Raw genomic sequence first — 23,080 nt, 5'->3', positions numbered from 1 at the left:
AGTGTGAGATCAGCCAGGGCTACTCAGTGAAATTCTGTCTCAAAGAAACAAAACATAATGAAACAAACAAACTAACAAAAAAATGAAGCACATCCCTTATATCTACAGGTACAAACTTGCTGAGGTTCAATATTATGTTACAAATCTTTGTTTTTTTCGAGGTAGGGTCTCACTCTAGTCCAGGCTGACCTGGAACTCACTACTAGTACTCAGGATGGCCTCCAACTCATGGTGATCCTCCTACCTCTGCCTCCCAAGTGCTGGGATTACAGGTGTGTGCCACCACACCGGCATCTTCACTTTTGTTAATATGCAGCCCAAAGATCCCCCAAACTAACCTGCTATAATATACGTAATGGTTCAGGATAAAACTAAATCTACCTACTTCTTATTGCAAGTGAAGGTTTAATGTATATTCCTATGTCATTCATTCTACAGAGTTTTATCAAGGAATTAACGATAATTCATGTGGAATGAACACATCTTTAGATCTGAACTTAAAATGAACTCTCAAAGCTTTCCACCTGTAACTCTTTGTTCTCAAAACTATAAAAAAAAACTTCTAGGTTTTCAAATGATCATCCTAATTCACGATCACTCTTCTGCTGAGGTAAGTATAAGAAATAAAAATGCCCTGACCACTTCTAAATCTAAATGCGAAGTGGAGTTTGATTTATGTGCTCCAAGTGTTACTCTAAAAATGAAATATGACAGAAATAAAAAGCAAATATATTTGAAAATGTAAATGATACATACATAGTCATTCACTAACACAGGAGATTCAGTATCAGGACTTCCAGCCAGAGAGCTCTCAGGAGTTTCCTGAACAGACTTAACTTCTTTAACTCTAGGCACTAAGGTTTCAATTTCAGGTAAAGGATTATTAGGCTGCTTAGAAGAATCAGTAGCAGTGAGTGAGTCCTTATGGGTAGTACTATTTAAAGATTGTTCATTTTCCAAGATATTGAGATAGCAGGGTTTCATAGGAGAATTATCTTGATCATCTGTCATCAAAACAAAATCTTAGTATCAGAGAAATGAAACAATTTTACTTCATTATACTAAACTAAAGACAATATACATAAAATGATAGTAATCAAGACACTTAAGACACAAAAGAAAAGATACCTTCATTTTTCCTTAGTCACAGCTCCCAAATTTAGTTGAATAGATTTATTTAGGCACATCTGAAAAGTCAGATTCCTGAAGGCTACCACGTTTCCAATAAATTAAGATTTTTAGGAATAAGGTATGAATATTGTTCAAAACAAACAAAACTTTTCAGTTGTATACAAATAAACTCCTTGGAAAATTTTTCTATAAGTAAATGCTTGCCAATTAAAAGAAAAAAACTGCTACTCATGCAATATGGAGGAATAATTGTAATCCCAGCACTTGGGAGGAGGAGACAGGAGGACAATGAGTTCAAGATTAAGCTACATAGTGAATTTGAGACAAGCATGGATTACATGAAATGTCTCAAAAAACCCCAACATAAATAAATATACAAATCAAATTGCAGTTTAAACAACAAAACCTAATTTTATAAATTATTTACCAGAACTCAGATAAACGTCACATCCAAAGTGTCTTCAAACTAACATTACCTAAGAATTTGTTCTGTGTTTCTAATTGCAAGCACATGAAAAGCACTTTAGATAACCTTAAAATTGAACATTTAGATTTCATACTTACTGGTGTGGTCGTGGTCTGCTGCAACATTTATGCTTTCTGCTGTTCTTTCAAGACCATGTTGCAGAACCTTGATGGAAAAAGGTATTTTAACAGCAATGTCTTAAAACATATGTCCACTGTAAAGGAAATAATTACATGTTTTTTTTTTTTTGTCCAATCTTAGAGCTTCAAAAGATGGATTTTAAAAGTACTTATGGCCAGGTGTAGTGGCTTATGCCTTTAATCCCAGCACTTGGGAGGTAGAGGTGGGAGGATCGTTGTGAGTTTGAGGCCACTCTGAGACTACAGAGTGAATTCCAGGTCAGCCTGGGTTAGAGCAAGACCCTACCTCGAAATACCAAACCAAACCAAACCAAATCAAACCAAACCAAAACAAAAAACAACCAACCAATCAACCAAACAAAAAACCAAGTGCTTATGTGGTCAGTGGTTAAAAATGCTTGCTTGCTAAGCCTACTGGCCCAGATTCAATTCCTCAGCACTCACATAAAGCCGGCACATGCATCTGTACTTAGTTTGCAGGAGCAGCAGACCTTGGCACACATATATACATAGCAAGCAAATAAATAAAATTTAAAAAGTATTTTGAGGAGGCTTTAATTGTAATTACAAGATGAATAAAAATGTCTTCTCTTTCGTAAGTGACTACAAATAATTCAGAATAAAATAGACGACCCCACTATTTTTTTTTATTTGTCACATAATAGTTTTCTTTTACAAATTTTATTATTTTTTTTTAATTTTTATTTATTTATTTATTTGAGAGTGACAGACACAGAGAGAAGGACAGATAGAGGGAGAGAGAGAGAATGGGCGCGCCAGGGCTTCCAGCCTCTGCAAACGAACTCCAGACGCGTGCGCCCCCTTGTGCATCTGGCTAACGTGGGACCTGGGGAACTGAGCCTCGAACTGGGGTCCTTAGGCTTCACAGGCAAGCGTTTAACCGCTAAGCCATCTCTCCAGCCCTACAAATTTTATTTTATGTATGTGTGTGGCTGTGTCCTGCATGTGCTCATGTATGTATGCATACGTGTAGGGATCAGAGGTTGACATTAAATGTCTTCCTTTTTTGTCCCTTGAGACAGGCACAAATTTGGCTAAACACACTAGCCAGCAGGCCCCAGGATCCTTCTGCCTCATACTGGGATTACAGATGCACCCTACCACTCCAGGCTTCTATGTAGATGCAAACTTAGGGACCCATGCTTCTGTGAGAAGCACTCCCCTACCCCAAACTGTTTATCTTAAAATGAAAGATACTTATATTTGAAAATATGAAGGGAAGGAGGAGAGAACATTTTTTCTTTAAGCAGGGAGAAGAAACAAAACTGAAATTTACTCCACAAATGAAAGCCCAGATGGATGGATGGAAATGAAGGAAGGAATATACTAATAGGGAAAGGATTGGGAATTAAAAAAAAAAAAAAGGAGTGGTATTGATGGTAGTTGTTTAAACTTTTAAAGGAAAATATTTGCTTCTAGTTTCTCATACCCATCCTCACAGAAAATGGGAGATTACATTTTAGGGAAATTGAACAAGCCTCACACATCAAGGGTGGAGGCATAAATGGGCATAATAAGTCACATTAAAAATAAAAGGATTTTGGGCTGGGGAAATGGCTTAGTGGTTAAGGCATTTGCCTGTGAAGCCTAAGGACCCCAGTTCGATTCCACAGGTTCCACATAAGCCAGATGCACACGCATCTGGAGTTCGTTTGCAATGGCTTGAGGCCCTGGCGTGCCCATTCTCTCTTTCTATCTACCTCTTTCTTTCTGTCTCTCTCAAATAAATAAAATAAAATAAATAGAAGGATTTGGGCGTGGGAAGATTCTAAGTATTTAAAGGTACTTACTTGCTACAGCCTGCCAGCTCAAGTTCCATTCCCCAGTACCCATGTAAAGCCAGATGCACAAAGTGGCAAATGCATCTGGAGTTCATATGCTCTGGCAAGAGGCCCTGGTGCACCCATTCTTTCTCTACTTCCAAATAAATAAACGCAAGGAGTTTAAAAAAAAAAAAAAAGGATAAGAAAGAAAAAACCAGAATGATTTAGTGTAAATCTGTATGATGGAAGGATGCTCCGTCTCATTCTCATTTAATTTTTTTTAAATTTTTAAATTTTTTTTAGGCAGGGTTTCACTCTAGTTCAGGTTGAGTTGGAATTCACTATGTAGCCTCTCACCTCAAACTCACTGTGATACTCCTACCTCCGCCTCCAGAGTGCTGCGATTAAAGGCGTGCACCACCAAGCCCAGCCCATTCCTATTTAATTCTTGAATGTCAAGATTATGTCTCAGGTAGAACTGAGAACATTTTTTTTGAAGAAACTATACCACACTGAAGACCAATAGGCACTGATATATGAGTTTCTATCAGAAGTCTCCATAAATGTCTTACAGAGAAACCCAAAAGAACTCAAATCATCTTTTTGGTATATGTTTATTTCTATGATATAAATACCCAAGACTTAACATATTTGAACACACCTTCCTGGCATATAAAGGATATACTGCCTCCATGAAATAACAACGCACTATGAAAAATAATCAGGAAAAAATTCTAAAAGGTATTTGGAAATTTAAAGATATGATAGTTGCAATAAACTTAATTAGTACAAGTCCTGAGGTATAGGAAAGCTTTCAGAAAGTAAAACCAAAAGACGAAGCAGGGCTGGAAAAATGGATTAGCAGTTAAGGCACTTGCCTGCAAGGCCAAAGGACCCAGGTTTGATTCCTCAGTTACCCACATAAAGCCAGATGCACAAGGTGACTCATATATCTTGTGTTTGTTTACAGTGGCTAGATGCCCTGGTACACACATTCTTTCTCTCTCTCTCTCAAATGATTAAAATGAATGAATGAATAAAATATTTTTTAAAAAGACAAAGAAATGGACAAGGAAAGGAAAAAGAGTAGAAAGTGAGTCGATCAAACCATGAGGGCTAGCAGTAGGTGATAATATACATTCATTCTAGCAGAAAAAAAGACAAAATAGTAAGGACTAAGAAAACTTAACAAATTTAAGGAAAAGATATAAACTGAGAAAGCCAACTTAGTACCCACATAACAAAAAGGAAACATACAATAAAGTGTATTCTACCTTATCGAAACTTGGGAAGATACACACAAACAATGAGAATGAAGAAACCCATGGTAGCTATCTAAAGTAATGCTGGAACCTAGACAATGTAGCATTAGGTCAAAGATCTAAAGGGGAATAGCTTCAATAGGGAAGAATGAAGATTTTGTTTAGATAATGTTCAAAAAATTGACTTTAAAAAATATATTCATTCATTCATTCATTTGAGATAGAGAGAATGGGCATGCCAGGGCCTCCAGCCACTGCAAATGAACTCCAGAGGCATGCACTCCTTTGTGTATCTGGCTTACATGGGTCCTTGGGGAATAGAACTAGGGTCCTTAGGCTTTACAGGCAAATGCCTTAACTGCCAAGCCATTTCCCCAGCCCCAAATTGACTTTTTATGTATTCTTTTTCAGAGTGTTACTGGAAAACATGTCCCCACCCACCAACATTAAGGCTGTAAACCAAGAAAAGGGGCAGACAAAATTAGTAGACTCCAAAAACAGAGATCTTATTAGAGAGAGAGAGAGAGAGAAGGAGGGAGGGAGGGGAATACAGGCCGGGCTTGGCACACACCTTTAATCCCAGCACTCAGGAGGCAGAGGTAGGAGGATTGCTGTGAGTTCGAGGCCACCCTGAGACTACAGATGAATTCCAGGTCAGCCTGAGCTAAGAGTGAGACCCTACCTTGAAAAACCAAAAAGAAAAATGGACGCATGAGCTTTCTTAGGCTGGTAGCTATTCAGCAGGTCTCAAGACTAGTCACTGCTGGACTTTGCTACACCAAAGCAGCCTAGGGGAGAAAAAACAAAAACAACGCAAAATACACTCTTCTACTAAAAATTGATGCATATAAGAAATTATAAACAGCAGAGAAGTAGGAGACATCCAGAGCACCTAAACCCACAGAAGCAGGCATAAGTGGCTCTAGCAGCTGCGGAACCAGGTCCACACGGCCACAGCCTTAAGGCTTGGCCTGAGCCCCAAGAAAAGCCAGGTGAGGGAATTCTCCACTCACACCAGCCTGCTCGCAAAATCAAGAAACGTGAAGGGAGGAAACGTGAAGGGAGGGCAGCAGGGAAGAACAGAGGAGCAGCTCATGAGGATCACGAGAACCAGTGGAAGAACTTCAGCCACCATCCACAGCCTCCCCCCCCCCCCACCAGCCCAAGCCCTAGCAACCTGGGGAAGGGAGCTCACCTACACAGCACCCGGCACAGGTGATCAGGGCAGTGATCCAGTGACCCAGCTAGCCCACCTGAGCCCACAGTGCAACAAAGAAGGACCCAAGCAAGAGCACAGCATAATTGAGACCAAAACCATCACAAAAAGTAACTGGGATTATACCAGGTCAGTACTGCCAAATAAGCCTGGTATACAGGCTTGAATGGGAAGTGCTAATTACACCTTCCATGTCAAGGTAAATTACATGTTAAATCTGATGGATGGTTGGATTTACCATTCTTTTTTTTTTCCTAGTTGGGTCTCCACGGATTTGCCATTCTTAAATAAGCTATATTTTGGGCTTGTCATTTGTTGCCTCCTGATTTATGGTGCCTTTGTTTCATCTTCTGTCATTCGTTAGGGTAGGATCCCACTTGGTCACAAGCTGACTTAGAACCATCAACAGACCAAAAATATTAGCCTTCTACTTTACAAGATTAAGGGTGTAGGGCAACACACATCCTAAGGGACTGTGACTTTGTTAGACGATCTGTTTGTCATATCTACTCTTGCATAAATACTATGTTCTGTTTTTCATTGAATATATACATTATTTAGTTAAATTTTAGAATCTTCCTGCATTTTGTTCCACCCAGCCTACTTAAATACTCTCATAGCAGGCAAACCCAACATCTAGGGTCACTTTTGAAGTTACTCTCAGAGTCTTAAGAGCCATACCTAGCACATTAAGCTCCTACTGTGAAGATATATAACATGACATTGATTGATACATCTAATAATACTGCAGACAATTAGATGATCCAAGCATTAAATTAATCCAAGATGCAAAAATTTATGTACATTATAACACAAGAAACACAAAAAAATAAGACAATATAAACCCACCAAAAAGTATTAATGCATCAGAAATGATCTCCAGTGAGACTGATTTAGAGGAAAATCCTGAGAAAGATTTCAAAAGAATGATTACAAGTATGTTCAAAGAAATCAAAGACAACACAGGAAGCCAATTAAATGAAATAAGGAGGTCAATACAAGACATAAATAAGGAAATAAAAATAATAAAGAAAAACCAGTCAGCATTACTAGCAATGAAGAACACAGCGAATAAAATAAAAAACTCTGTAGAAAAATCTCAGCAGCAGAATGGATGAAGGAGAGGACAGAAGATCTAAACTAGAAGAATAGGTGGCAGATTTAATATAGTCCAACAAAGAGAAAGACAAACTAATAGGAAAGTATGAATGGGAATTTCAAAATATTTAGGACACTATGAAAAGATCAAACATAAGAACTAAGGGTATAGTAGAAGGAGAAAAATTTCACTCCAAAGGCATAGTAGGTGTTTTTAACAAAATCACAGAAGAAAACTTCCCGAAATTGGCAAAGAGATACCAGTGCAGATACAGGAAGCCTTTAGAACACCAAATAGACGAAACCTGGAAAGAAGCTCTCCTCGCCATATTATAATTAAACTACCAAACATACAAACCAAAGAAAATATATTGAAAGCAGTTAGAGAGAAAAATCAAGAAATAAGGACATTCCACAACAAAAGCAGGCTAAAGGAATATTTGAAGATAAAACCAGCTCTACAGAAAATACTTGAAAGAATCCTCCATGCTGAAGAATTCTATAAGGAATCTGGAAAAAAAAAACCATACTCAAATACTAGTTAATACAACAGGGCAAAGGTAAAACTGGAAGAACTACCAAACAAAACAAAAAAGGCAAAAATACACACTTTTCAATAATAACTCAATATCAATGGCCTCAATGCCCCAACCAAAAGACAGGTTTGTAGACTGGGTTAAAAAGCAGGATCTTTCAATTTGTTGCCTCCAAGAAACTCACCTTCCTACAAAGTATGGACATTATCTTAAGGTGGATGGTTGGAAAATGGTGTTTCAAGCAAATGGGCCTAGAAAACAAGCAGGGGTTGCTACCCTAATGTCTGACAAGGTAGACTTCAGTCCAACATTAGTTAGGAGAGATAAGGAAGGTCACTTTATATTGATTAAAGGCACACACCAACAGGAAGACATTACAATCCTAAACATATATGCACCTAAAATGGGGGCTCTCAACTTCATCAAACAAAAGCTATTAGAACTAAGGTCACTGGTAACACCAAACAAAGTTTTAGTGGGCAACTTCAACACCCTATTCTCATCAACTGACAGGTCATCCCAGCAAAAAATAAACAGAGATGCATCTGGATTAAATGAGGACATAGAGCAAATGGAACTAAGAGATACAGACAGGGCATTTTATCCAAATGCTGTAGAATACACATTCTTTTCAGCAGTACATGGAACATTTTCTAAAATAGACCATATACTAGGACACAAAACAAATCTTAACAAATACAGGAAAACTGAAATAATTCCTTGCACTCTATCTGATCACAATGGGATTAAATTACAAATCAACAGCAAAAAAAGCTATAGAGCATACATAAAATCATGGAAACTAAACAATACACTTACTAAATGATGAATGGGTGAATGAAGAAATCAAGAAGGAAATAAAAAATTCATAGAGTCAAATGATAATAAGAACACAGTACAATGATTGAGTTGGGGAGGTAATATGATGGAGAATGGAATTTCAAAGGAGAAGGTGTGGGGGGGGGGAGGGAATTACCATGGGATTTTTTTTTTTTATAATCATGGAAAATGTTAATAAAAACTTAAAAATAAAAATAAAATCTACTGATTCACCTGGAAAAAAAAAAAAAAAAAGAACACAACATATCAATGCCTTTGGGACACAATGAAGGCAGTCCTAAGTGGGAAATTTATAGCTTTGTGTCTATATTAAGAAATTAGAAAGGTCACAAGTAAACAACTTAATGCTTTACCTTAAAGCCTAGGAAAAAGAACAACAAGGCAAACTGAAAATCAATAGATAGGAAGAAATAATAGACTAGGGCAGAAATGAATGAACTTGAAACAAACAAACAAAAAAAAATAAATAAATAAAAATCCAAAGAATCAATGAAGCAAAGAGCTGGTTCTTTGAAAGGACAAGCAAGATTGATAAACCTTTAGCAAATCTGACCAAAAGGAAGAGAGGCCTGGAAGGATAGCTTATCAGTTAAGGAGTTTGCCTGCAAAGCCAAAGGACGTAAGTTTGATTCCTCAGGACCCATGTTAGCCAGATGCACAAGGGGGTGCACGAATCTAGAGTTTGTTTATAGTTGCTGAAGGCCTTGGTGCACCCATTCTCTCTTTTGTCAATTAAATAAGTAAAAATAAAACATTAGCTGGACATGGTGGTGCATGCCTTTAATCCCAGCACTCAGGAGGCAGAGGTAGGAGGATCACCATGAATGAGGCCACCCTGAGACAACATAGTGAATACTAGGTCAGCCTGACCTAGAGTGAAACTCTTCTTGAAAAATGAAAAAAAGGGGCTGGAGAGATGGCTTAGTGGTGATGCGCTTGCCTGTGAATCCTAAGGACCCTGGTTTGAGGCTCGATTTCCCAGGACCCATGTTAGCCAGATGCACAAGGGGGCACACATGTCTGGAATTTGTTTGCAGGGGCTGGAGGCCCTGGCACATCCATTCTCATTCTCTCTCTCTCTCTGTCTTTCCCTCTCTGTTGCTCTCAAATAAATAAAAATAAACAAAAATATTAAAAAAGGAAAGGACACAAATTAATATAATTAGAGATGAAAAAGGCACCATCACAACAGATAACAAGGAAATTAAAAAAAATCATAGGGACAGAATAAGAACATATACTCCACTAAGTTTGAAAATCTGAAAGAAATGGATGATTTCCTTGATCCATATGAACTACCTAAACTAAATCAAGATGAGATTAAGCACTTAAATAGACCTATAACAAATATGGAGCTCCAAGCAGTTATCAAAAAATCTCCCAACTAAAAAACGTCCAGGCCCAGATGGATTCACTAGTGAATTTTACCAGACCTTCAGGGAAGAACTAACACCAATGCTTCTTAAACTTTTCCATAAAATAGAAAAAGAAGGAATCCTACTAAACTCCTATGAAGCCAGCATCACCCTGTTACCAAAACCAGGCAAAGATAGAACAAAAAAAGAAAATTATAGACCAATCTCCCTCATGAACATAGCTGCAAAATTCTCAACAAAATATTGGCAAGCAATACAAGAGTATATCAGAAAGATCATTCACCCTGACCAAGTAGGCTTTATCCCAGAGATGCAGGGATGGTTCAACATACGCAAATCGGTAAGTGTAATGCATTATATAAATGGTCTGAAGAGCAAAAATCACATGATCATCTCATTAAATGCAGAAAAAGCATTCGACAAAATCTATCATCACTTCATGATAAAAGACCTACAGAGACCGGGACTAGAAGGAACATATCTCAACATAGCAAACACTATTTATGACAAGCCTCCAGCCAACATAATACTAAGTGGAGAAAAACTTGAAGCTTCTTCCACTAAAATCAGGAACAAAACAAGAAGGAACATATCTCAACATAGCAAACGCTATTTATGACAAGCCTCCAGCCAACATAATACTAAGTGGAGAAAAACTTGAAGCTTCTTCCACTAAAATCAGGAACAAAACAAGGGTGTCCACTGTCCCCACTTTTATTTAATAGAGTACTGAAGTCTTAGCCATAGCAATAAGACAAGAGACACACATAAAGGGATACAAATTGGAAAGGAAGAGATCAAGTTATCACTATTTGCAGATGACATGATTCTATACATAAAGGTACCTAAAGACTCTACCAGCAAACTGTTAGAGCTGATAAACACAGAGAAATCAGTAGCTTTCCTATATGTTAACAACAAACACACAGAAGATGAAACCATGGAATTTTTCCCATTCACTATTGCCTCAAAATAAATAAATAAATAAAGTACCTTGGAATAAACCTAACCAAGGAGGTAAAGGATTTCTACAATGAAAACTTTAAAACATTCAAGGAAGAAATTGCAGAAGACACTAGGAAATGGAAAGACATCCTTTGTTCTTGGGTCAGAACAATCAATATTGTAAAAATGGCAATCTTCTCACACAAACTGCTAGCTCAGTCCAAGCAAAGCTCTTTCTCACCCTCATAAGCCAAACCTCACAGTCAATAGTTCTTTCTGCCTTCAGGTCTTTCAGCTCTGACCAGAATAGTCCATCAAGCTGTACTTACAGCACTGCAAGACATCTCTTAGGCAAAGGTTTCAACTCCTCCCACATTCCTCTTGAAAATTAGCTCCAAAAGGCCAAAGCCACACAGTCAGGTGTCTAGCAGCAATCCCACTCCTCGGTACCACTTTACTGTTGCAGTCAGGTTTGCATTGCTAATAACTGGGGGCTAACTCCACAATGCACGACCCATTTTCATTAACATGGAGGGTCTAATGGGAGGGGGTAGATCACAGATGAGCCTAAATAATGGTACCAAACTGCCTGTATTCACTGAAAAGAAAACTAATAAATTAAATTAAAAAAAAATGGCAATCTTACCAAAAGCAATCTACACATTTAATGCAAACCTCATCAAAATTCCAAAGGCCTTCTTTACGGAAATAGAAAAAAAAAAATCCAAAAATTCATTTCGAAGCACAAAACCCCTCTAATATCTAAAACAATTTTGAGCAAGAAAAGTAAGGCTAGTGGTATCATCATACCGGATTTTAACCTACACTACAGAGCCACAGTAACAAAAACAGCATGCTACTGGCACAAAAGCAGACATGCAGATCAATGGAACAGAATAGAGGACCCAGATGTAAGTCCAGGTAGCTCTAGCCACCCGATATTTGACAAAAATGCCCAAAATACTCATTGGAGAAAAGACAGCCTCTTCAGCAAATGGTGCTGGGAAAACCTGAAGTATCTATAGAAGGATGAAAATAGATTCTTCTCTCTCTCCTTGTACAAGAATTAAGTCCAAATGGATTAAAGACCTTAATATCAGACCTGAAACTCTGAAACTACTAGAGGAAAAAGTAGGGGAAACTCTTCAACATATTGGTATTGGCAAAGACATTCTGAATATAAACCCATTTGCTCAGGAAATACAACCACAGATTAATCACTAGGACTTCATGAAATTATAAAGCTTTTGTACAGTAAGACACTGGACAGAGCAAAGAGGCAACCTATAGAATGGGAGAAAATCTTTGCCAGCTATACATCTGATAGAGGATTAATGTATAGGATATTCAAAGAACTCAAAAAATTAAATAAGAAATCAGAGGGAATTACCATGGGACTTTTTTTTTATAATCATGGAAAATGCTAATAAAAATAAAAAAAATTAAAAAAAAAAGAAATCAAACAACCAATTAAAAATGGCTATGGAACTAAATAGAGTGTTCTCAAAAGAAGAAATACAGATGGCATATAAACATCTAAAAAAGTTCCACATCCTTAGTCATCAGGAAAATGCAGATTAAAGATACACTGAGATTCCACCTCACTCCTCTCAGATTGGCTACCATCATGAAAACAAATGACCATAAGTGCTGGCAAAGATGTGCAAAAAGAAGAACGCTTCTACAGTGTTCATAGAATGCAATCTGGTCTAGCCATTGTGGAAATCAGTGTGTAGGTTTCTGAGACAGCTAAAAATAGATCTGTCATATGACCCAGCTATACTACTCCTAGGCATATATCCTAGAGATACTTGCTCAACCATGTTTATTGCCACTCTGTTCACAATAGGTAGGAAGTGGAACCAGCCCAGATGTCCCTCAACTGATGAGTGGATAATGAAGATGTGGCACATTTATACAATGGAGTTCTACTCGGCGGTAAAGAAAAATGAAATTATGAAGTTTGCAGGAAAATGGATGGATCTGGAAAGGATTATACTAAGTGAGGTAACCCAGGCCCAGAAAGCCAAACGTCACAAGTTCTCTCTCATATGTGGATCCTAGCTACAAATGATTGTACTTCTGTGTGAGTAGAAAGAAAACTCAGTAGGACAGGCCAGTAAGTGAAAAGGGGATATCAAGGGAACAGAAAGGAATGGAGGAGGAGGGACTTAATAGGATGGTATTGTATACATGTAAGAAGAAGAACAGATTAATGGTGGCAAAAAGGCCTAAGTGAGGTCAGTGGAAGAGACTGAGTAAAGGAAATGTGGAGGGAAGGCTAATCAAAATCTAAGAGGACATAAATAAGTCATATGGAAACCTACTTTTTTGGACAATGTAACACCCAGGAGCCATAGATTGTTAGTAGAAAACTTTCAAAATGCCAAGGTTGGGATACCTTCCAGTGAGTTGTTGGCCAGCGAGGTCTCTGATGCCCTCCAAAACATTACAGGCCACTGCACAGGCCCTTGGTTTCCCACCAGGAATAGATGGTAAGACCCTATTGCTGAAGACTCCACATTCTTGGGCTGCAAGGTCACCGAGAAATCCTGCTGGAGCTAAGCAAAAACCTCCTTCCTGTAGACCAGCTGACAGAAAGCTGGAAGAACCATTCTGCAGGCAGCTCAATGGGAGAGACAGAAATCACCAGTGAAGATACTCAACAGTGGACACTGCAAGCCTTGTATTTGGCTAGAGAGGCCAAATGAGCCAATGGGTACAAGAGTGGCACATCTGTTATGGGGGAAACCAACTGCCTTTTAATTTGATTGGAGACCCACTCTATGGCAGAGAATACATCCTGATAATGAAAACCTACAATATGGGTAGTCATGAGCTCTAGGGGTGTAACGTCTGTTGCTGTCTGGCTAAATGTATATACTCTGCTCACCAAACTGCCCAGTAAGCATTTCTCTTATGTTCATCGCCAGATATTAATGCTACTCTCACTTTTGATTAGAGAAGTTTCTTTTTTCAGATGGCAGTGACCGTGGGATGACTCAGAAGGCATCACGGTGCTGAGAAGAAGTGACAGAGGAGTGCTCAACACTGAAATATCTCTATCACAACTTCCAAGGCTCAAGTTCCATTGTGGAAGAGGTGGCAGAAAGAATGTAAGAGCCAAAGGAAGGGGTAGGACTCCTTACAACGGGCTCCTCCAGACACAAAATGGCCTGGATATCCATGACCTTGCAGTGCCTGACACTACCTACACAAGACCATCATAATAGAAGGAAAAGATTATGACATCAAAATAAAAAAGTCTGATTGAGAGGGGGAGGGGATATGATGGAGAATGGATTTGTGAAGGGCAAAGTGGGGAAGGAGAGGGAATTATCATGAGATATTCTTTATAATCATGGAAGTTGTCAATTAAAATAAAAAGGAACAGTCACATCTGGAATGTAGTCAAATCTAGAATGCAGTAGGTCAGGGTAATACTTGAGGAAAGTAAAGAATGTCTTTTAGTTCATGTATAAATCTCTGTACAACTTTACAAAGCTAATGGACAACAGTGTATAATTCTTGGGTATATACTCAAAGAATATTAAATGAGGCTGGAGAGAGGACTCAGTTGTTAAAAAGTGCTTGTTTGTACAGCCTGATGGTCCAGGTTCAGTTTCCCAGTACCTACATAAAGACAGACTCTCACTGTGGTGTATCTGAAGTTCATGAGCAGTACTCAACCCTCCACCCTGCCCAAATATTAAAAAAATAAAAAGACTAAACTAAAAGCAGGAGAAAGATGTACAAGGGTAAGCAATAAATTGTATTTGATTCAAGAGTAGTATTTATATAGTTTGGTTATACCTATATATTTGATCAAATATAGACTTAACCAAAAGATACATGATTTAAGAAATATGGAGATGAGCTAGGCATGGTGGTGCACACCTTTAATCCCAGCACTTGGGAGGCAGAGGTAGGAGAGTTACTGTGAGTTCAAGGCCACCCTGAGAATACATAGTGAATTCCAGGTCATCCTGGGCTAGAGCAAGACCCTACCTCGAAAAACCATAAAAAAAAAAAAAAAAAAAAAAAAAAAAAAAGGAAATGAAGTCAGGCATGGTGGTGCACACCTTTAATCCCAGCATTCAGCAGGATTGAAGGATCATGAGTTCGAGGAAACATAGTGAATTCCAGGCCAGCATAGACTGAGTGAAACCTTATCCTGAAAAGCCAAAAAACAAATAAATAAAATAAAAACACCAAAACCCAGAAATATGGAGATGAGGAACACCAGAAGAAATTATATTAAATGTTGTGTCTTGGGGTAGGATGAAGTAAAGGCAGGAAAACAATCACTTTATCTTTTACAAGCTATTTTTATTTATGACTATACAAAAAATATAAAAATTTAAGACCCAGATCTTGCAAAGTATCTCACAGTTTTTATAACTTGTTACCAAATAATAAAAAAGATTAAAATGTTTTAAACATTGCTAAATGTGCAAGTAAACTAGTGTTTCAGATTTTAATTATTAAAAAGGCTTATATTTATGATCCATGGTAATGGGAAAAGGTTTTAAATGTTGACATTTTCAGAAGGCTTCTTGTTTTTAGTAGCTCAAACAAGACTGACAGTTGTGTTGCTTTCTACTGGAATACCTGTTTATCATGTTCATTTTCTTCTGTCATTGCAGTGTTAGCCTGAAGTGAAGTCTGGACATCCACAGGGCTCTCTTCAAATTCTTCCATTTCTTCATCTTCATTCTCATCTTCTCCACTTCCATAATTAGTTAAAGCCTGAGTTTCAGCTTTAGACAAATCTAAGTGGATTAACAGACAATTTTTAGTCAGCTTTACAAATTGATCCTTTTTTTTCTTTTAAACAGCAGGAAGAGATAGATAGGAGTCTCACTATGTTGCCCAGGCTGGTACCAAACTTCTAGACTCAAACTAACCTTCCACAATGTTCTCCAGGTCCTGTGTGCAACTGTATCCACCTAATTAATCTTAGTAATGGCTGCCATTTATTGTGTTCCTGAAAGGCAGAGGTACTTTACCTGCTATATCTAAATTCTTTGAGTCAGTAAGTAATGGAAATGGTGGTCCAGAATGGCCAGGCAATTTAATCATAATCACACAAGTTATTTAGTTAAAATTATACTGGAATTCAAGTTCAGTGACCCAATCCTCCACTTAACTATTTTGGTGAGTGACCTGTAGAGAACACATGGATCAACAGGACCCAGAGCCTATGAACTTACTAATAGACACTGGACATCTTTCACTGTCTTCATCTTCCTCTTGATCAGAAACATCAGATCTTACATTTTTGGGACCTTCTACACCATATGTCTCAGAAGTCTGTGTCTGCTTAATAATTTCAGTCTCATCCTTGTCCTGAAAACAAATAATTTAAGTGATTAACTTTTTTTTTAAAATTTATTTATTTGAGAGAGACAGACACAGAGAGAAAGACAGATAGAGGGAGAGAGAGAGAATGGGCGCGACAGGGCTTCCAGCCTCTGCAAACAAACTCCAGACGCCTGCGCCCCCTTGTGCATCTGGCTAATGTGGGACCTGGGGAACCGAGCCTCGAACCGGAGTCTTTAGGCTTCACAGGCAAGCGCTTAACCACTAAGCCATCTCTCCAGCCTGTGATTAACTATTTAAAGTACTTTAAAAGGGACATCATAGATATATGTATCATAAGAGCAATGGTCATTATGTAATACAACAGAATTATTTTTGACAGTCTAGCTTTTCAAAAGCAAGGACATTTGAAGCTATATTTTGCTCTTGAATATTAAAGCTAAATATGTTACAATTATTTCCTGTCATTTATAGGCACAAGATTAAGTAGCACATACTTTGTCTTCATCATCAATCTCTCCTGCAGGTGAGCCGTGATCTCCTTCAAGAATTCTTTTGGCCTATTAGCAAATCAATCAAATAGAATTCAGCAAAAACACTTATTCAATTCCAGTTTTCTAATTTCAGTAAATGATACCCATTCACCCTAATGCATAAACCAATAATCCACATCTAAACCACTGGAACACATTACTAATTCCATTATAAAAATTAGTTGTTGCACACTAACCTAAGATATGACCTTATCATTTCTTGTATGGACAACTGCAACAGTCTTTCCATTGGTCTTCTTGCTTATACTTCCACACTACCTGCTTAACAAGGCACCCAGACAAGTGTCATGAACTGTACATGAGATTGTCATTCTTCTATTTCAGACTTCCCCATAGGTTTTTCATGTTTAAAATGTCCCTACAAAGGTTTCTGAACTTGGTCTTTACTAACACTGTGCCCTTACTTTGTACATTCTACTTTAAAGGCAGAACAAAAACAAAAAACAAACCAAAAAATTCTGTGGCTTGAACCAAGGTCCTTGTGCATACTGTGCAGGTACTATTTCCCTGAACTATATCCACAGCCCACCACTACTGTACTTAATGTGCTTCTGCCTTCATGGCCTGTTCTCTGTTCTTCAGTTGTTCAATCCTGCCTTAAAGTCATTAAACTTAGTTTTTTTCATGAAAAGCTTTTCCCTTTCATTACGAACTTTTTGTCTTTCATGCCAAGCTCATATTTACCCTCAATGAAAATGCTTCTCTTAAAGAGACTGAAAGGAGATTACTTTCCCATAATTTATTATGATATTATGATATTTTGTTTTCCTTCAGCTCATTGCAATGGCTTAAATAAATTTATGTCTACAATAAAAATATCACCAAAAACACAAAGATAGGACGAAGGGCTATGTCTTTTGTCTGTGTCTTGGTTTCTTTTCCTCTCATGATCACAGGGTCAAGAGATATGTAGGGAAAGTCTACTCACTAGTAAGCCTCATATTGTGAGGGGAACCAACTCATGCAATCTGACATGGAATCAACAATTTAACAAGGCAAAAGGAGCATGATGAAAACTAAAATACAACCATATTTGGTGTCTGGGGGTGACCTCTGGGTGATATAAATTCTTGGGAAACTACGAAGATCGGCAATGGCCATGGGAGGGAACTGACTAAGGTCTGGATCCCAGTCCTGCTCTCCTTTTTGCATATTTGAGTCAGTCTCCATGAATCAAGTGAACTAGACCTCTAATAATGCTCATCTAGCAACAATTTCCTTGATCTCAAGCTACGGATTTGAAATATGATGAACTTGCATTACTAAAAATTTCTGCTATGTTCAAATATGATTTTATTTACTAATAACACCAAAAACTTCAGCTACAAACTAATTCTAGTTATTACAAAAGCAAAGTGAATATTACCTCTTTGGCATAAGTCTGTATCACTCCAGCTGCTTCCATTTTCCTTTTGCACCTCTGTTTAGCAGTTATACTATTATTATCCAAATCTTGCATAAGCTTAAAGAAAGCCAATTCATTAAACAATACTTCAGATATCTCCACAAGAAGATCTTCTCCACAGTCTTTCAACTTTCTGCCTGCAAATTTTGCCAGTGAATCCTATATAAAAAAATAAAACAATTTCAACATGCAGTCATTCTTAAATTTAGTACTTCATGTAACTCCTGGGTACAGATGAATTAAACAGATTCCTATCCAAAATGCTCCCAGACAGTGCATACAGGGAATGTACAAGCATTAAAGTAATAAGTACTAAATGTTCTGCCAAAAAACAACAACAAAGTCTTCTGTATCTTTAGTGGCACTATTATTTTTATTACTTAAAAAAGTCTTTTGCCGGGCATGGTAGTGCACGCCTTTAATCCTAGCACTTGGGAGGCAGAGGTAGGAGGATTACCGTGAGTTTGAGGCCAGCCTGAGACTACAGAGTGAATCCCAGGTCAGCCTAATCCAGAGTGAGACACTACCTCAAAAAACCCAGAAACTGGGCTGGAGAGATGGCTTAGCGGTTAAGTGCTTGCCTGTGAAGCCTAAGGACCCCGGTTCGAGGCTCGGTTCCCCAGGTCCCACGTTAGCCAGATGCACAAGGGGGCGCACGCGTCTGGAGTTCGTTTGCAGAGGCTGGAAGCCCTGGCGCGCCCATTCTCTCTCTCCCTCTTATCTGTCTTTCTCTCTGTGTCTGTCACTCTCAAATAAATAAATAAAATTATTAAAAAAAACAAAAAAACAAAACAACAACAACAACAAAAAAAACCCAGAAACAAAACAAAACAAAAACCTTTCTAATTTATTTGCAAGCAAGGGAGGGGGAAGACATACCAGGGCCTCCTGCCACTGCAAACAAACTCCAGATGGAAGTGCCAATTTGTACATCTGGCTTTCTGTGGGTACTGGGGAATTAATCCAGGACTGGTAGGATTTGTAAACAAGTGCTTTAACAGCTGAACAACTCACCCCAGCCCTAACAGCTAAGGAATGCCCCAGCCCTATGCTATTATTTTTAGCCACACCATTTACATTGGTCATTCTAATTTAAATTTTTCTTCAAAGAAAGTTTTTAAGTATTATCTAGTTCAATCACCGAATGAAATACTTATGTGAGATTTGCAGAACAGCAACAACAAAAAAACCCTAACAAGTTTCTGAAGGAAAAGAGTTAAAACTTAAGCGATAGCACATGGGGTGGAGAGGGAGACTCTGGACATTATTTAATATGAATTAACTTTTATCCTTTAACTGTATATAGCCCTGTGGAAAAAAAATAAGGAATGGAATGGGAAAAAAAGCAGTCAATTTTTAAAATTAAAAACTGTATTTCCAAAGCTGTGTGCGGTGGTGCATGCCTTTAATGCCAGCACTTGGTAGACAAGAGGACAGAAGGATTGCTCTGAGTTCAAGGCCACCCTGAGACTACACAGTGAATTCCTGGTCAGCCTGAGCTAGAGTGAGACCCTGCCTCAAAAACAAAAACAAAAGTATTTACAAATTAATTCTTTGGAATCTCTCCACAATTGTGACAAATAGTAGGATAAACCAAATGGCTGAATGGATCTTTTTTTATTTAAAATTTTATTTATTTATTTGAGACAGAGAGAAGGGGGGAGAGAAAGAGAGAGAATGGTACACCAGGGCCTCTAGCCACTGCAAGCAAATTCCAGATGCATGCACCACCATGTGCATCTGTCTTACTTGGGACCTGGAGAATTGAACCGGGGTCCTTAGGCTTCACAGGCATGTGCCTTAACTGCTAAGCCATCTCTCCAGCCTGGCTGAATGGATCTTAATAAAGCTATGACTCAGCAGTTAAAGGAGTTTGCTTGCAAAGCCTACAGCCCTATGTTCAATTCCAGAGTACCCATGTAAAGCCAGATGCACAATATAGCACACGTGTTTGGAGTTTGTTTGCAGTGGCAAGAGGCCCTGGCTGTGTCTATTCTCTGTTTGTAAATAAAATATCATTATAACTAATTTCTCTTAAAACCAGATTCTTGTTTTTTTTTGTGTGTGTGTGTGTGTGTGTTTTGAGAGAGAGTCTCACTCTAGTCCAGGCTGACCTGGATGGAATTCACTATGTAGTCTCAAGATGGCCTCAAACTCATGGTGATCCTCTCCCAAGTGCTGGGATTAAAGGTGTGAGCTACCATGCCTAGCTTAAATACAGATTCTTCAGTGATTTCTATAGGAATAATCTAGCTAGTTTAATTTACAAAAATATATTATCTAAGGTTAGCAAACTTTGCAAATGAATCCTATTTAAAGTATTCCTGTAATGTGTGGCACCACTGACATATGACATTCCTTGTAAATTATATACTGGCACTATGCACAAGGTCAGGATAATTTTGAAACTATTACTGAATTTATACTTCAGCCAAAGATACTAATAAAATGAAAAATTTTACTAAGGAAATTTGCATCTAGCCCAGGGGTTTAAAAGTAGTAAACGGACAAAGTGACAATACTGTATCCTGAAACTAGTATGAACTCAGGGAAAAGTTCACAGGAAAATTTTGCAATAAAATGAAATTAATGTGTACTGTATACTCTGAAATAACAATATACACCAACAATCTCAATGAGAAAATATTTAGATGAATACAATGTCACAGATGTTCATTATATGAAGTAAATAAGGAGTCTTAACATAAGATTTCTCAATCTGAGCATTACTGGAATTAGGGTTGGATAATTGTTTGGAAGAACATTGTAGGCGCTTATGTAGCAGCATGCCTGATCTATACCTAGTACCTCCCTTTTCTCTTTCTATTTCCCTTCCACCTTACGTGCTGTGACAAATAAAATGTTTGCTGATATTGTTAAATGTCTTTTGGGACACAACAATCTTCCCTTGTTGAGAACCACAGTGTCAATATAAAGTTGCTGTTTCATCTGGATATTTAAAACAATGATTACTACAGGCTGGTCAGTGTGGGACGGAAGGTAATAAGGGAGGTCAAATAACAGGTAGGAAGCACAATTAGACAGAAGGATTACTATAAGTTCTGTTCTGCAGCACAGAGGCATGTTTATAGCTCACACTAATGTACTACTCATTTTATGATGAACTAGAAGTGAGAAGCTTAAAGGCTCCAAATTAAATATTAATTATCCTGATTTCAACATTGCATGTTCTTTGCATGTTTACCACATTATATCCCATGAATATGTGTAATAGTTTAACAGTAAAATCAATGAACAAAAGAATGAAAACCTTACTTACACCCTAAAAAGCATATAGAATTGTAGCTTGCTTCTGAAATTTCCCATATTAGTTTAAAATGATTTTTTTTTAAACTCACAGAATACTTTCAACAAAGTTTTATTAGAGTTGGGATAAGTCTTAGAGAGATGATCAAGTTAAATAAGGTTCCCCCAAAAGTATTAAAAAGACATCCCAAGTGGATGTTAGAACAGATGTCTGAATAAGCTTTTATTAGCAGAAGATGGCAATAAAGTCCTAACCTAATGGTACACATTGGGAAGGCAGAGAAACTGAGATCTTACTTGTAAGATGCTTCCTAGTTGTTTATGAAAGAACTTTACAAACTCTTTGCTCTCATCATTTTGCTGGGTAAGTGTCAAAACCATGCGTCTTACTGAGATGAGAAGTTGTGAAGAACATATTTCATCCATGTGCTCCTAAAAAAAATTATAGTAGGTGAGGATATAAACTTATCTATATTTTCAAAACAATCTACACAATCTGAAATTAATTTCTTTTACATAGTTTTTTGATTTTCAGACATTTGAAAGATTCATAAAAGCAGTGAAGTCCTAAAAAAAGGTTTGGCAAGTTTGACCCCCCAAACCAGTAAATGCAATTGACTAACCCAACACTTTTCATTACTTCCTATCTGTATTAAAGAGAACTATCCATGCTGTATTTTCCATGTCTGTTTGTTGTTCAACTAATTTCAACTACTCTTCACAATCATATTGACTTTCTACCAGCTTCCTTTTATCTTTTAATTTAGGATTTCTTAATTTTCATAATATTGACATCTTCTGGATTTTTAGGAGTACCCTGGTATATGTCTGGGTGACTACACCCAAGTACCATAGCCATTAACACCTGCACTCATTTTAGCAACTAGGAATATCTCTAGGTTTTACAAAATTGTCTTCCTTTCATTAAAAGCCACCTAAGACAAGTCTCCTTTTTAAGAAATATTTTTATTTATTTGACAGAGAAAGAGGGAGAGGGAGAGAGATTGGGGGGGAGGGATGAATGGGCGTGCCAGGGCCTCCAGCCACTGCAAACAATGCATGTGTATGTGCAGATGTGCTCACCGATGCACATTCAATGCTTTTAAATTCATGACTCTTAAAACAGTTTATAAATTCTTAGGGTAATTGCTTCTTTCTTCAAGTATCTTATTTTATTTTTAATATTTTTGGTTTATTTTTATTTATTTATTTGAGAGCGACAGACAGAGAACGAGGCACAGAGAGAGAAAGAGAGGGAGAGAATGGGCGTGCCAGGGCTTCCAGCCACTGCAGACGAATTGCAGATGTGTGCGCCCTCTTGTGCATCTGGCCAATGAGGGTCCTGGGGAATCAAGCCTTAAATTGGGGTCCTTAGGTTTCACAAGCAAGCGCCTAATCACTGAGCCATCTCTCCAGCCCATTTTCAAGTATTTTAATAGCTAAATGATTCTCAGTTGGGAATATATATTAGCTCATTAAAATAGAAATCCTAACTACAGGCTATAGTCCCTAAATATAAAGCTAAATCATTGAGATTTTTTGATCCCTAGAAAACTGTACACAGAAAACAAATATTACAGATATGCCTAATTAGAGAAGTTTCCATAGTGTAGTAGTTATTGTGCTACTATTGTACATACTGTACAAATGTGCCTAATGTAATGAAAAGCTATGTCACCCTAAGGATATAGCTCAGAGGTGGTAAAACATTCATCTAGCAAGTTTGTAGCTAGTTCAG

The 23,080-nt window shown here is 37.7% G+C and overlaps 1 protein-coding gene across 11 annotated transcripts in view; it reads right to left on the bottom strand.

The window, feature by feature from the left end:
- The window catches only part of Pcm1 (pericentriolar material 1), a 130,425-nt gene that overhangs the window by 6,148 nt on the left and 101,197 nt on the right, over positions 1–23,080 (bottom strand). For all 11 annotated transcript variants that reach the window (XM_045141604.1, XM_045141606.1, XM_045141607.1 and 8 more), the window contains 7 exons: positions 21,640–21,774; positions 18,037–18,234; positions 16,614–16,676; positions 16,008–16,143; positions 15,406–15,566; positions 1,696–1,762; positions 757–1,004 (listed from right to left, as the gene is read on the bottom strand). In XM_045141604.1, the coding sequence (XP_044997539.1) occupies positions 757–1,004; positions 1,696–1,762; positions 15,406–15,566; positions 16,008–16,143; positions 16,614–16,676; positions 18,037–18,234; positions 21,640–21,774 (1,008 nt within the window). The remainder of the gene's footprint in view (positions 1–756; positions 1,005–1,695; positions 1,763–15,405; positions 15,567–16,007; positions 16,144–16,613; positions 16,677–18,036; positions 18,235–21,639; positions 21,775–23,080) is intronic.

Source organism: Jaculus jaculus, chromosome 1, assembly GCF_020740685.1.
Source record: "Jaculus jaculus isolate mJacJac1 chromosome 1, mJacJac1.mat.Y.cur, whole genome shotgun sequence".
Taxonomy (NCBI): Eukaryota; Metazoa; Chordata; class Mammalia; order Rodentia; family Dipodidae; genus Jaculus; species Jaculus jaculus.
Note: the sequence above shows the minus strand (reverse complement) of the source record. Positions and strands in the feature narration are given on the sequence as shown.